This window comes from Megascapheus bottae, chromosome 1, assembly GCF_031878675.1.
Source record: "Megascapheus bottae isolate mThoBot1 chromosome 1, mThoBot2.hap1, whole genome shotgun sequence".
Taxonomy (NCBI): Eukaryota; Metazoa; Chordata; class Mammalia; order Rodentia; family Geomyidae; genus Megascapheus; species Megascapheus bottae.
In genome coordinates, this window is record NC_143509.1 from 64,271,311 (window position 1) to 64,286,282 (window position 14,972).

At 42.7% G+C, this 14,972-nt stretch overlaps 1 protein-coding gene across 3 annotated transcripts in view; it reads left to right on the top strand.

Annotated features, from left to right (window-relative positions):
• The window catches only part of Drd3 (dopamine receptor D3), a 48,631-nt gene extending 33,963 nt beyond the window's left edge, over positions 1 to 14,668 (top strand). The window contains exons 4-8 of one of the 3 annotated variants that reach the window (XM_090332317.1): positions 1,551 to 1,693; positions 8,376 to 8,572; positions 10,374 to 10,451; positions 13,031 to 13,376; positions 14,472 to 14,668. In XM_090332317.1, the coding sequence (XP_090188443.1) occupies positions 1,551 to 1,693; positions 8,376 to 8,572; positions 10,374 to 10,451; positions 13,031 to 13,376; positions 14,472 to 14,668 (961 nt within the window). The remainder of the gene's footprint in view (positions 1 to 1,550; positions 1,694 to 8,375; positions 8,573 to 10,373; positions 10,452 to 13,030; positions 13,377 to 14,471) is intronic. The other 2 variants (XM_090332323.1, XM_090332321.1) reach the window with 2 other exon arrangements.
• Positions 14,669 to 14,972: the final 304 nt, after the last annotated feature.

Sequence of the window (14,972 nt, forward strand, 5' to 3'; positions counted from 1 at the left end):
GAAACCAGAGGCTACACAATCCGCCAGGGCAGGAATCCGGGGTCCCTGCAGGCCCGCCCCTCGCGCCCCGCCCCGGCCTCCCCCCACGTCTCCGGGCGGGCCCCCGGGTGAGCTGTGAACTCCTCACCCCAGCGGAGCCGGCCGGCGTCTCGCTGCCTTCTGGTGCCCTCTGCTGGCGGAGGCCGGGACGGCCACGCGTCCAGGAGCCGAAGGCCTCCTTTATTCTAGCGGTTTCATCAAGCTTTAAAAGACGGGGGGGGGGGGGGGGGGGGGGGGGGGGGGGCGGAGGAGGAGGAGAGGAAGCGTAATGTGACAGTGACAAATTGTAGTCTTGACTCTCACTCCTTACCCAACTTAGGGATCCTTGACAGAAGTCTTCTTTAATGTAGACGTCCTCCAGCTTGGTTTGGACGTGCATTCCCTTGTTTAAAACACACATCTCCTTCTATCTGGCAAATATCATGTAACCCATTTACTAATTACAATAAAAAAAATTAAAAAAAACACACATCTCTGCTGGGATGTCGCTGGATGATAGAGCTAGAGTTCCCTCCTCAATATGGCAAGCAAATAACACACACACACACACACACACACACACACACACACACATTCCTGGGTTCCCCTTCAAAAAGTACCTCATTAAACTCTTTAGGGGCATGGCCTAGGAATCTATATTTTCAACAGTTAACACCTCCCCCCCCCACACACACACCACCACCATCCCAGGCAATTAGCAGAATCAAGTTATTGAGGAAATGGACCCCTGAGCATTCACAAATGCTCTGCACTTACAGGATCCTCCTGCCCCGTGTTCTTTCCTGGGGAAATGAGTGTTTTGTGCTTCAGCCAGGGCGGGTGGGGCACTTAGACATGGTTGAGCTAGCCCTACAGGGTCACCCCAACTGTCTGATGCTGAGTGCATCATTGAGCTCCCCATATCTCACCTTCCTTGAGGAGGAAGTAGCTGCTAGTGCCATCCTGTCCTGCTCCAGGGCATGCCCCAAGTAATGAGCCAGCCAGCCAAGGACTGAACCCTTTATCTCTGCAGTATTTATCACTGCTAAGAAGAAGGTTGACTAACACCTGGTGGAAAAGCAAAAAGACAAGATTTTAAAATAAGCCCCATCGGCTATTGCTCAGATCTAGTTTCAAAACCTTTATTTGTTGGAACACTCATCACGATGAGGGTAGAATTTATATTAGGATACACGCAGGGAGAAAACGTCTTCCATAAGGGCAGGCATGTTACCAGGTGAAAAGCTGTGGAGGAAAGTGAAAGGCCCTAGACTTGCATGAAGAGCCTGCCAAACGAAGGGTGTGGAACGTCTCTCAGGAGCTTCCCAGACACCTGCTGCTCTTTTATTGATGTCTGTGTTCCTCCTTCCTTTCTCTGCTTTTCCTCTCCATACCTCTGTCATCTCAGTCTTTGCTAATCCTTCTCCAACACTCTGCTGGCCTGGTTTCTCTTGAACAACCTCTTTCAACTTGTCATCCGAATGGTTCCACATCTCATCTCAGGCCTGACATGTCCACCCTTGCGTTCACAGGTACACGGCCGTGGTCATGCCAGTTCACTACCAGCATGGCACCGGGCAGAGTTCGTGTCGGCGTGTGGCCCTCATGATCACAGCCGTGTGGGTCTTGGCCTTTGCTGTCTCCTGCCCTCTACTCTTCGGCTTCAACACTACAGGTAACCGGTGTGGCTTTCATCCAAGCACCTCAAAATTCATAGCACCCCAGCGTGGCTGTAAGTGATGTCCACCCTGACATTTCCCAGCCCATTCCAGTGGATGGGCTTTTTGCAATCAAATGAAATTGCAAAGCAAGGCCCTTTGGTGGATATAAATAAAATAGAATGCAAAAATCGTATCAAGTATTGGCACAGGGGCAAAATTTTTCCTCAATTAATGAAAAGCCTGACAGCTCCCTAATTTGAAGAAAATGCCACTGTACATATTTGAAGAAATGTAACAGTTTAAAAATGAAACTATGTTAATAATTCAGCTGAGGTTTGCCAATGAAAAGGTAAGGCTTACAAGGAAAAGTAATAAATTATAAAAACTCTGAGTATAAAAACTTTGAGCAATAAATTATAAAAATTCTAAGCAGACTTATTTATTTATTTTTGCAGTACTAGGATTTGAACTCAGGACATAGTGCTTGTTAAACAGGCACTCTTACTGTTGAGCTATGCCTCCTATGCTATACATTTCTAACATTTTCAATAATAAGAATTATTCCTGACACTTGGGACCTAGTATAAATTCTCAAGTCACTGAAGGATGTTGTTAATTTTGACTATAATAGTTTGGATGGATGGATAGATGGATGGATGGATGGATGGATGGACAAATGGATGATGTCTATATCTGAGATGTTTTGGATTTTCAGCATATGACATCAATCCAAATTTGCACAACATGTGGACAAGCGCCTTCTGTGCCTATCCCGTGTCTACTTTTCGGCCTCAGGAAATTCATGTGTTGAATAAAAGCTATTGACAATGCACACTTTGTGTTTTGCTAAGAGAGAACTAGATGGCTAGAACTATGTTTTAAACCCATTGCTTATTCTATCCATTTAGATTGGTTTGTTCAGTTTCTACTTGGTTCTGTATCTGTGAATTTTTGATCCAGATATACTACTCACATAGCCATGTACTTATGTGTTCTCATACATTATATATAATGTATTATATATAAATATAGACAAATCCTGATTCATAAACATTTTTCTTGTCATGGTACTAGGATTTGAACTCAGAGCTTTATACTTGCTTGGCTGGTACTCTATCTGTTGAAGCGTAATTCCAAGGTCAGCTTTTCACTTTTGATTAACTTAGAATATTCCTGAGACTTGATATAATGATTATCTTGTTATTCCTCTTTACTTATTATTCTTTATTTTAACTGCATGGCCCTGTCTACACACAAGCACATATTCACACAGGAAAGCTGTATCTCACAGTGCTGTGAATGAGACCGACTCTATGACACTGTCATCTGCTTTGTGCAGAGCATGGAATGTGCTTCATGACCTAGCTGTACAGCTAAGTCAATTCTGTAAGCTTATTTCCATGTGCAAATGTCTTCTAAGTGGGAATTTAAACAAACACTGCTGCCAACAAAGCTAGGCTGGGTGTGGCTATCGCACTCAAGAGGCTGGTGGAGGCAGTCTTACTCTCTGTCACATGCACACCCTGAAATCATCTCCAAACTCAAAAGTTGATAGACTTGCCAGTTAACATCAACATTGAACGCAAAGAATGATGAGCCAACCACAATGTCACGACACCAGTGACATAATTATGATCCCAGAAACAAAACTTACAAAAGCCCTTCCAAAAAGAACTTCAAATGTATAATTGAGAAAACAAACCAAAAGATAAATTGTAGTACAGCACTTGTGTTCTTGCTGGTTGCTTCTCTTACAATCCCCCTCTTACTGTTTAATTTGAAAAAAAAAATAGCCCTAGGGGCCAGAAGTTTGGCCTAGTGATAAGAGTGCTTGCCTAGCATGCACCAAGACCCAGGTTCAATTCCTTGGTACCACATACATAGAAAAGGCCGGAAGTGGTGCTGGGCTAAGTGATAAAGCTCTAGTCTTGAGAAAGGCCAAGGACAGGGCTCAGATCCTGAGTTCAAGCCCTGGGACTGGTAAGAAAAAAAAATAGCAATGTAGGAAGGCCTCCACTTTGACCACATATGCTGTGGACTTGGCATATGACCACAACAAGTTATAAGAATGACTGTCATTCTTTTTTCCATATATTTTTATTATAATTAATAGAAGGGCTACATTACATTCACCAGATAGAAGGTGCATTACTTCACAAACATTGATATCCTTTCTCATGTCTTGGTCCCCATTTCCCTCCCTCCACTCCCACCCCTCATCTTGTTTTCCCCCCTTCCCTATCAGATTTCAAATAACCAAATATGCATATATACAATATATCAGATAACAAAGTGAAATATTGTAACAATATGAGATAACCAAGGGACAGCAAAAGAGATGAGAGATAACATAGTACATTAAGGACAACAATTACTCATTATATGGCTTTTGTTTCTATATCCTGGAGGTCCTTTCATTTAGCATCATCCTATATGGCCTTATGTCTCTAAGTTTTGCTCTATTCTAAATCTCTGCTAGGAGAGCCCAAGGTTTCTACTGATTATGACGAATGAGGGAAACCATTGAGCCTAAGTTCCTTTGAGTCTGGCTTACTTCACTTAATATGATTTTTTCTAAGTCTTTCCATTTCCTTACAGATGGGGCGATGTCATTTTTTCTGACAGCAGCATGGAATTCCATTGTGTATAAATACCACATCTTGTTGATCCACTCATCCTATTACTATTTATTAGAAAAGGTTTTTGTTTTTGTCTTTGGGCTGTTTGTGTTTTATCTGTCCTAGGACTTACGTCGGGATGGGTGCTGTCCCTCAGCTCTTTTGCTCAAGTGCTCTACTCCTTTGAGCACAGTTCCACTTCCAATTTTTGGTGGTTAATTAGAGACAAGAGCTTTATGGACTTTCATGCTTGGACTGAACCACAATCATCAGATCTCAGCTGCCAAGCAGCCACCAATGCCCAGCTTAGACTTTTTATTTTGTCTGTTATGGGGCTGGAAGTCAGGGCCTGGGTGCTGTCCCTGAGCCTCTTTGTGCTCAAGGCTAGAGCTCTACTATTTTAGTCACAGTACCACTTCCTAGAAAAGTTTTCTGTGCCATAAAGTGGACAGATCTGCTTTTGGGAAGACTTAAACGATTGTCTTTCTATTACTGAGAGTAAGGTTGGCCAAGGAAGTCTCAGAGAGAGACAGGAATACTGAGGCCTCTACCCAGTCTATTCCAGGTTCTTGTCACCACCGAAACAAATTCAGGAACAAGACAAAGTTATTGGGGTCCATCTTTTATTGCAAACCAATCCCTTATGTCAGGAGTGTGTACAGGGGCTCTCAGGGTGAGCCCCAGAGTTTAAGGAAGCACATCCCTAGCCAAGCTCCATAGAAGGGAAGATTGTTATAATTTAATGCACAGACATTGTGGGAATTTCTGGGATAGATCAGGGGCTTTCTCAGAACAAGGTTCACCCCCCATGGGGTTTTTGGATGCGAGATAGTGTCAGATTTATGCTAGGAACAGGACATTGTGTAAAGCTAGTAAAACAGAGATGTCATTGTCCTAAAGCAAATATCAATAGAAGGTCATCTTCTTCGGCCCTATGGGTTCCAGCTGGTTCTAGCAAGGTCTGGATTTTCTCTGAATGACTGACCTGGTGCTGTAAGGCAGCTTTGCTATCACATCAGCCCCCAGCCACAGTGGGAAGCCTCTCCCCTCCTATCCAGCCTACCAATTGCTCCCTCCCTATCTGGGGATTTAGTGAGTGGCACTCAGGCAGTGGAGGCCAGGCAACCTTTGCCTTAGGGTAACATCACCATGTAGCTTTGTAACCCTGAGAGCTCTGAGTTCCCCAATAACTCCCCATCTATAAGAAAGTTCCTACATTCACTTGAAAACCCAACATACATGACTTCTTTCTGACATTTTTCTTCCTTCTATTTAAAGAAAGGGAGGAAAGGGCATAGGGTGCTATCAGTAACGACTGATTTGGGAACTAGCGAGGCTTTCTTTAAGAACTGCAACACACAAAAAAGAACCTTCTGCTAGAGTTCTTCTTTTAAGGACAGGTGCTGCTATGTGTGGTTGTTTCTTAGATAATATAGAGAAAAATTGAACTTTTAGTCCAAGTTCAACTTGGGCCTTCTCCTATTGTCTGAGAAAAGGGCAGGGTCTTGTGGCTCAGGATGTTCAAGGCTGTGGGTCCTGGCTGCCCAGTGTTAGTTTAGCTCCCAGCTCTAGCCCCGCAGGCTTGTCAAATATCACATCAACAGCCTCTAAGAAAGCTAGAGCATGTGAGGTGTTGCTGTGAGAGGCACCTAACAATCTCAGAATGAGTCGTTCAATCCTTTCATTTCACAGAGAAGAAAAATAACCAGCATTGGAATTTCTGCTAAATCAGATAGCTATTGTGTTATTAGAAAAAAGAATTCTGGGATGAATAAGCAATAGCAAGTGACAAGGGTTTAAGAAAGCTGCAGAGGGAGAAAAACTTAAAGAGTTAAGCACATTCTATCCACTGGCTTGATTTTTCTTTTTTCTTTCTTTCTTTTTTTTTAAATAAAAGAAGTGCAGGAGTGTTATTTATTTGATATTACAATAGAACATCTTACCTGGCTTTCAGAACCCTAAGAGCCCAGGAAAGCTTGGTTGTGCAATAAGTTAAGAGAAGAATAGAAGCATACAGGTAAAAGCATAATGGCTCATCCAACAATCAGATTCATCAGGCATCGCCTCTTTTCAGAATCCATAAAGGTCAAATAATCCTGTGAGTGTGAAGTTGATGAATTTTTCAAGTCAACCTTCTTTTGACCTTGCTATTCACATTACTACAGGAGCTCAAGTTAGCAGGTTAGACCAGAAAAACCTTAAACCCATCGTAGACTTAGTTATTTATTATTACTTAGATCACAGCTTTGGACACAATAGTGTGCCACCAAAGTTGGCCAAACAAATAAATAAATGAATGTTCATCCATTCTATCTTAATGTTAAGTACCTCTAATCTAAGAAACACACACACACATTCCTTTCCCAATTATCCTATGGTCAGTGAGTACCTACATGCTTGGATAAAATTCTCATTTGTACAATTTCTATTTACTCCTCATTTGTATATTCATGTCTGGGCAGTATTGTTTTGGTTAACTCAAGATGAGGTGCCCCACCTCCTAAGAAAGGCTTCCAGATATTGAGAGTCCAAGCCACTGCTAGAGGATTCAACAGATATGCACCCAGAATCGATTGTGCCATGCTCCTCACAGCCCTTACTGCTCTAGTAACAGGATGTCCACCCACACTAGGCCTGTTGGGACCTGGGGAAAGGGTCCCCTTCAGTGTCACTCTGCCTACTGCAATCATCAAGACCATATAGGATGGAAAGTCTGTGAGGGGAGGGACTGCAAAGTCTGATCAGAGAACAGTCAGCAGCTACTTCAAAATTGAGGAGGGAAGAGTGATGGTACAAGTTCAGCGATGGTAAATGAGGGCCGTCATTACCAGACAGCCAGAAATAACCATGTGCCCTCTCTCTGTCCTCTAGCTCACACATACACACACTTTCAAATATTTAATGGAAAAATAAAGGCTTGTGCAAGATGAAAACATTCCTAAGGCATAATGAAAGATGGACACACTCTTATGTAAATCTCTCCTTTCTACGTCCCCTCCCTAGAAGCCAACATTGATATTCTTGAAAAATAATGCTTGTAACAAGCACACTCAGACGCCTCTCTCTCTCTCTCTCTCTCTCTCTCTCTCTCTCTCTCTCTCTCTCTCTCTCTCTCTCTCTCTCTCTCTCTCTCTCTCTCTCTCAGCACAAATAAATGCATACTAAATGGACTTCTAACTCTGGCTTGAAAAACATGGTATTCCATCTGTAAAAATTTTGATCTCAGGCTATCGAGTATGTGGCTAAGACTAGCAAGAGAAATCTCTTTTTCAGTCTGTGTGATTTTGAGTCACTTATCGAATCTCTCTGAGTTTTAGTCTGCTCGTCTGAAAATACAGATAGTCATGGAATCTGCCTCATGTACCATTGACGTTTCCATTATGAAATACTGTCTAGAGCCATGACCCTTGGTCTAGCAGATATTGGCTTATTTCCCATTCTACTTTCCAGAGAGGCACGTTTCTGGCCCTGTTCTGTGCCCTGGGGGAATCTCAACCCTTGCTAGCAAAGCCAAGCCCGAGGGACCTCTTACAGAGTGGCAGGTGTCACACAGACCAGTGATGAGGATGCTTCACGCTTCACATTCTCCTCTGCGACCACATCTTAATCAGCTCTCTTTCCATCCTGCCCTGGCCAAGGGCTGGGATTTCTTGCAAAAGCAAATGCCTGTCTTCTATTTCACCACCACTTACCCCATGTCCTGGGTTCAAAGAAGCTAGCTTCTCTTCCTGTCTCCATAGCAGCAGGCCCTTTGCCAAGGGCTACATTCCTCCCTGGAGCTTCTGATCCCCCTGCGCAGGGACCCGCCCCTGCCTCCCGGCTCCAGTATTCTACTTGACACTCACCGTGCCACACAGAGAGATCACTGCTTGTCTAAATAGTTTGCTCACGAAGGCAGACACAGTGTCTAATTCATCTTGCAGCCCCAGTGCACAGCAGTGTCTGGCATATAATCATTGGTCAATGTACTGGAAGTAACACGAAGATGAATTGGCTTCTTGCCCTTGAGGCGCTGACATCACGGGCATGTGAGCCCCTTAGCAAACTGTGTTGCCTTCTCCCCATCTCTCACCCACAGGGGACCCCAGCATCTGCTCCATCTCCAACCCTGACTTTGTCATCTACTCCTCAGTGGTGTCCTTCTATGTGCCCTTTGGGGTGACTGTCCTGGTCTACGCCAGAATCTATGTGGTGCTGAGACAGAGGAGACGGAAACGGATCCTCACACGGCAGAATAGCCAGTGCATCAGTGTCCGGCCTGGCTTCCCTCAGCAGGTAAGTACCTGCAATGGGCTGAGGAAAGCCGGTGCCAACCCCTGGACTCCCAGTCTTCTGTCCAGCAAACCTTGTATCCAGCCAGGAAGAACTGATTGTGCCCTTGTACCACTCAGAACAGACAGCTCTGAGCCCCTCCTTCTAATCTGAGGTATTACCTATGCTGAGAAGGTACACCATCTCATCCCAAGAGTACTTGTACCCTTCCTGGAACTCACTGGGTGGGAAGATAGGGCAGACTCTGGATTGTTCTACTTCCTTTCAGACCCAATCAGTTATTCCAAATGACCAGCAGTTCCCATGTGCCGCAAGGTTTTGAGGTTTTGTTTGATTTGCTTGGGAAGAGGTTTTACGTTTTTAATCAGTTCAAGTTGTAGCTTGAACTATTGATGGATCCCCACAATCAACGTTTTGTCCAATCTACTCATCCCAAGAATCATTAGCATGTAGGGGCCGGGAGTTTGGCCTAGTGGTTAAAGTGCTTGCCTAGCATGCATGAAGACCCGGGTTCGATTCCTCGGTACCACATATAGAAAAAAAGCCGGAAGTGGTGCTGAGGCTCAAGTGGTAGAGCTCTAGCCTGGAGAAAGTCCAAGGACAGTGCTCAGGCCCTGAGCTCAAGCCCAGGACTGGCAAAAAAAAAAAAAAAAAAGAATCATTAGCATGTATTGAAATCTTTTCTTTTTGCCTTTAGATTTAGGCCCTGTGATTTGGGCCCTGAGCAGCCAGTAGAAAGAAGGAGATCTCTGTAGGAACAGAAAAGAAGGGTGTTGCCTCAGTGCTGAGCTTCCAATTATTAGGACTTTGGAGTTTGTTTGACTTACTGCTTTGCACTAGAAGTTTACCCAGGATGCCACTTATCACCTACTACTGAAGTGACTCTGGGAAAATTACACAGCCTCTGCCTCCATGGAGCTTGCAATACTGACCTGAAAATCCATGAGCAGTTCCTAACTAAGAGGAATTCTGGTTTTGGTGTTTTGTGTGTTGGGGGGGGGGGGAGTAGCTGGTATTTGAACTCAGGGTTTTGTTAACTTTTATAGTATCTTTAAATAGTTGTTCAGAGGGATTTCAACTCAACATATCAATTCCGAGTACAATGCATCTTGCTCATGACCCCTTCCTATACTCTCCCCGTATCCCCGGCTATCTTAACACCACTTCTCCTCAGTTTGCACTGGCTAGTCTGAGAGAGGGTCTGGGGTCTGACTTTATGCCCAGGCCCATGTCTGGACTACAATTTTCCTATTCTAGAGTTCATGCCGTAACTAAAATGACATGAACACATCATTGCACTCTTTCATTGAAATAGTCTTGTGAACTTTTTTTACCTGGTTTGTCTTTTTTTAAAAAAATGATACTTCTAATCTCGGTCCTCTGAGTAGCTGGGACTATATGTAGAACCACTACGCTTGGTTATGAAGGGAATGTTTGCCAAATGTGAAGTACAGACAATTAAGCACCCAAATATAAAGTGCTGTGAAGACAAGAACAGAAAGACAAAGTTTCTTAGGAAAAGGTGAGACCGTAAGAACTGAGTTTTAATCTTTAAGACAGAGCCAATGCAGGTGTCTGGATCTATCTCTGTTGAACTAAGTGAAGGGCAGGCTTGCAAAGTTCAAGTTTCAGTGCTTGAGTAGAGCAGGACTGATGGTCCTCCTGAAGTTAGATGGCCAGGACCTAGGCTCAATTCAGGAACACATGGTGTTCGATATACAACACACATGCTTCGTGGCTACGTGCAGTACACCTCAGCAATGTGGGACTTAGCTCACGACAGTTTCTTCTTCAACCACCCTAGTCTTCCTGTCTGCGGCTGCACCCAATTCGGCAATTTTCAATAAGGGCCCGATTTCCATCAGATGCTACAGGACAAATGGTAAGTAGGTCATGCCTTAGATCATAAGAAACAATATGAGATCTTTCCCTAGAATTCAGTCATACCTTGATTGTATTCCTATTCCCAAATAGAATTTAGCCTCAATCCCACATTTACAGTTTAATAGATGGCAGGCTCTGCCATAAAAGCTTCAGAATAGGACTCATCAAACGATATTCATAAGGCCTATGACTCTTGGCCTAGATTCCAACAACTGAAGCCAATGATACCAGATATGGTATGAACAGCTATTTAGAGCCACCTGCAAGAGAGAGAATGAAATGTCAATGAAACACATAGACAACACCAAAAAAATATAAAAAGCAGAGAAAAGAGACTTTCAAATGTTCTTTTGCCGGGCAATATGGGGGCAAACAAGGCAATTCTTGTTCACTCTTATCCTTACCTTTCCAATTTAAGCCAGTCCTGACAACCTCCAGTTAGCAGAGCATTGAATGGAGCCTGGAGGTGATAACGACCAATATTCCTCAGCCTGATCACCGCGTTAGGAGTTAAACTTGGCAAATTCATAATGATGTGGGTCTAAGTGTTGTCCAGTCTCTGTATAATTAATTAACCACTTTCTGTACATAGGCTTGATGTAGTAATTAGAAGCCCTTTTTGTAAATGATGAAAGATAGATAAGCAGCTTAAATTTGCCCAATGGCAGATCAAGGTCTCAGGAGGCTTCCAGGCCAAAAGAAAAGTGTTGACTACAAAAGAGCCAGCTGCTGCATTACCAGGAGTGTGAAGCATTGGGTTCCATCCTGCCATCTGGGAGGGGAGGTCTCTGCCAACCAGTGGCAGAGGAACCCGCTTCTCATGTCAGCCATGGAAGCAGGACTAAGGAGGTGTAAAATGAACGGAATCGTGTATACAAGAATCAAATTCCTCCTGTAGGACACTCCACAAGTACAAAGTTGAAACAGAATGTTCCCCCAGGGAAATGGAATTTATTCCCACTTTCAAAAATAACTGAAATCATCCTTTAGCTTTAGAAACTCATCAGAAGCTAAATATTGTCATTTTAAGAGAATCAATAAGTACCACATTAATTGTAAACATGATCTTGGTTATAAATTGTCAAAACATAATATGCTTATATTAATTATTAAGAATCCCATCAAAATGAAAGCCAATTTCTTTCAAAACATATTCCTTTTGAATTCTGAAGAGTAACTCTGTTGTGCAGGGTTTTTTAAAACACTAGCTCATCTTGATGAAGTCTTGAATTTGCTTATTCCATCCACAATGCTTACAGTGTGCGATGTGCTGGCATGGTGTGTTTGGAAAGCAGGTTTCCTTGAACTAGGGAAAAGAAGCAAAGGGTTTGGGTGTTGAGTGAGGCTGATTTGGGTAGACCAGAAAAGCTGGCCAGGTAGCTAACAGATGCAGTGAGAGGGCTGGAGACCAGCTCCAGATGTTGTTCATGTCCCAAGAATGATTTGATTAGAAGACCTAGGATCCTAGACACTGACACTGGAAAATCAAGTGTGAAATCTCCCTGCTTCACTAGTCCTCATTCAAAATCTCAGGTGTGACTCTCCAAGAGCTGCGATTTGGTTCATAGAGCAGAACTTCAGTGCTGGAGAGACAGCAAAAAAAGGCTACAATGTGAACAGCTGGCTCTTATCCTTCAAACATGGAAAGAAGTTCAGATGTTGGACATATATTTGCCTGCTTCTTTGCCGGCCAAATTGCAGAAAAACTCGCTTTCCCTTTCCTACTCTTAGAAACCCATTTCCCCTAGGTGTTTGTTTGGCTGATTGGTGTTGGTTTTGGTTTTTCTGTTTTGCAAATGAGATTCAGAGACATTGAGTTAACTTGCTGGAAGATTATGCCCACTAGGTAGGAAAGCTGAGGTGAAAAGCTGGAGTTTGTCTCTCTTCATACCTCTGTGTCAAAGAAAACTTCAAATATAAAAATGTAGAATGACAAATATAACACACTCTCTAGCTATTATTCATTTGTTTCAGCAATTATTAACTTTTGACCAATCTTATTTCATTTCCTATATTCCTTTCCTATATTCACACACATACACATCACACCAATCTGTTAAGAAGCAAATCCCAAATACAATATTTTCAACTGAAAATACTTCTACAAGATCATCAAGCATACAAAAACTTTAACAAAGCATAATCCCAATGTCAAGTCACATTTGAAAATAAGAATTCTCTATTGTCACTAAATATCTAATCAATATTTTATGATCAGTTGATATGAATACAAATTCAAATAAAGCCCATACCTTGTAACCAGCAAGCAGTGCTGTTGTCATCACCATTGTTTCGAGAGTTTCCTGCACTGGCACTGCAGATTTTGCTGACATCATTTTCATGTTCCTGTCTTTGGTCATGTCAGTCTAACTCAGAAAAGCCAAACTAGCATCTATTGCTGCCTTCTTCAGATATGCTGCCATGACTGAATGAGTTATGTATACCAGATACTTGTGAGGAACAGAGTTCAATTCCCGAAATTCCCGTAGTCTTACCACTCTCCTTCAGATGCTCCCTCTGTAGGTTTAATACAGCAATGTTCTCCTCTTCCTCCTTTGCAGTTTCTTTCCCTTTCAGAAACATACACAAGATAAACAATATCCCCAGAAATGTCAGGACCTTCTCTTGTCACCCTTGCAGTCTCTGTCTCCAGGCGGGGCACACATGGAGCTGAAGCGTTACTATAGCATCTGCCAGGATACTGCCTTGAGACGGCCCAGCTTCCAAGAAGAAGAAGGAGAACTGAAAAGAGAGGAGAGAGTGCACAACTCCCTGAGCCCCACGCTGGCACCTAAGCTCAGCTTAGAGGTGCGAAAGCTCAGCGATGGCAGGTTATCAACATCTCTGAAGCTGGCTCCCCTGCACCCTCGGGGAGTGCCACTTCGGGAGAAGAAGGCAACACAGATGGTGGCCATTGTGCTTGGTAAGTGAGCCAGCATGAGTTGGGTTGGGTTGCATTACATTCATGTGACGTTGGTGACATGTTCTAGAGTAGTCACATTTGATGGAAATTAATATTTCAATGATTATAACATTTATACAATGTGTAGAGTATCACTGAAAAGGATTACTATATACATTCTGACACTTGCAGAAATCCAAAATCCCTACATGCAATTTGTGAAGTTTACTAAAACAAAAACACCTAATTGAAAGGCATCTTATAGTGTTACAATGAATGTAGGACTACAGAATCGTATAGAATTATCATATATAAATTAAGCACTGATTTTTAATAAAATTATCTGGTACATATTGGAGAATTAATAAATGTTTTATTTATTTTAAAATATTAAGTGAAAAAACAAGGAGACATAACAATACTGCCATATGGCATAATAACACCTAGGTTATTTTAATTACAGAGGGGAAAAAAAAGACTAAAAAGAAATTCACCAAGGTGTCAAAAGTGGTAGAGTGATGGATGGTTATTTTCCTCTTTCTACTTTCTTGTGTTTACTTATTTTGTGTACAATTGAAGTTGTTCTAACTTTTTTAGTAGAAAAAAATAAACTTCATTTAGAAAAATTAGAACTTTGTAAGCCATAGCTGCCATACAGCAGTAATAAAGGCAATTCATTCCATTCAGTATTATTGGTAAACCTAAATAATTTCATATGTTCGGGGCTTTTTTAGCACAGTTAGATGTCATCTCAACAGGAGGGACTGTCTTTAAGGTCTTCCTCCCTACCAAAGTAAGGGACCATGTCTTGAGTGGAAAAATACAAAACAAATCTAACTGAATTGAGAAGAAAAGATATGAATATAGAATTCCCTAAAGACAAAACTCAAAATTGGCTCTGTAACAGAAGGCCTGAAGTGAATCAAAAATAATAGCATGTCGTTTTCTAGGAGAATAGATGTGAATAATGACACTTCCTAGGATCATTGAAAAAGTACATGGTGATATTAAACTTCCAACATATGACTGGCCTAGACAACTGTGAACCATTTTTATGGTGTAACCAAGGGGAAACAAAACTCCCCTACCCAGTTTCTCTCTTCCTTTGTAATCCAGGGGCCTTCATTGTCTGCTGGCTACCTTTCTTCTTGACCCATGTTCTTAACACCCACTGTCAAGCATGCCACATATCCCCAGAGCTTTATAGAGCCACTACGTGGCTAGGCTATATGAACAGCGCCCTCAATCCTGTGATCTATACCACCTTCAATGTGGAGTTTCGCAAAGCCTTCCTGAAGATCCTGTCTTGCTGAAGAAGCACAGAAGGCAACAGTATCCATCTCTAGCTGCCAGTCTGTCAGGCCCCTGGCCAGGGCCTGCTCACAAAGACTTCATTATCCTCTGGCATGAGGTAGAGATGGTTCTTGGAGCAGGACGCCCCTGTGTGGCAGGTAACATCAGCTGCTTCCTGGATCCAGAAGAGAGTGTCCTACCTCCCTAGCTCACATCTGACTTTACCTGACAACCTCCAAATGGCTGAAGGCCCTGATATGACAGCAATAATAATTCAGAAAGATTCTAGTAAACCATGGCTCTACACACATGCAGAGAATTGTC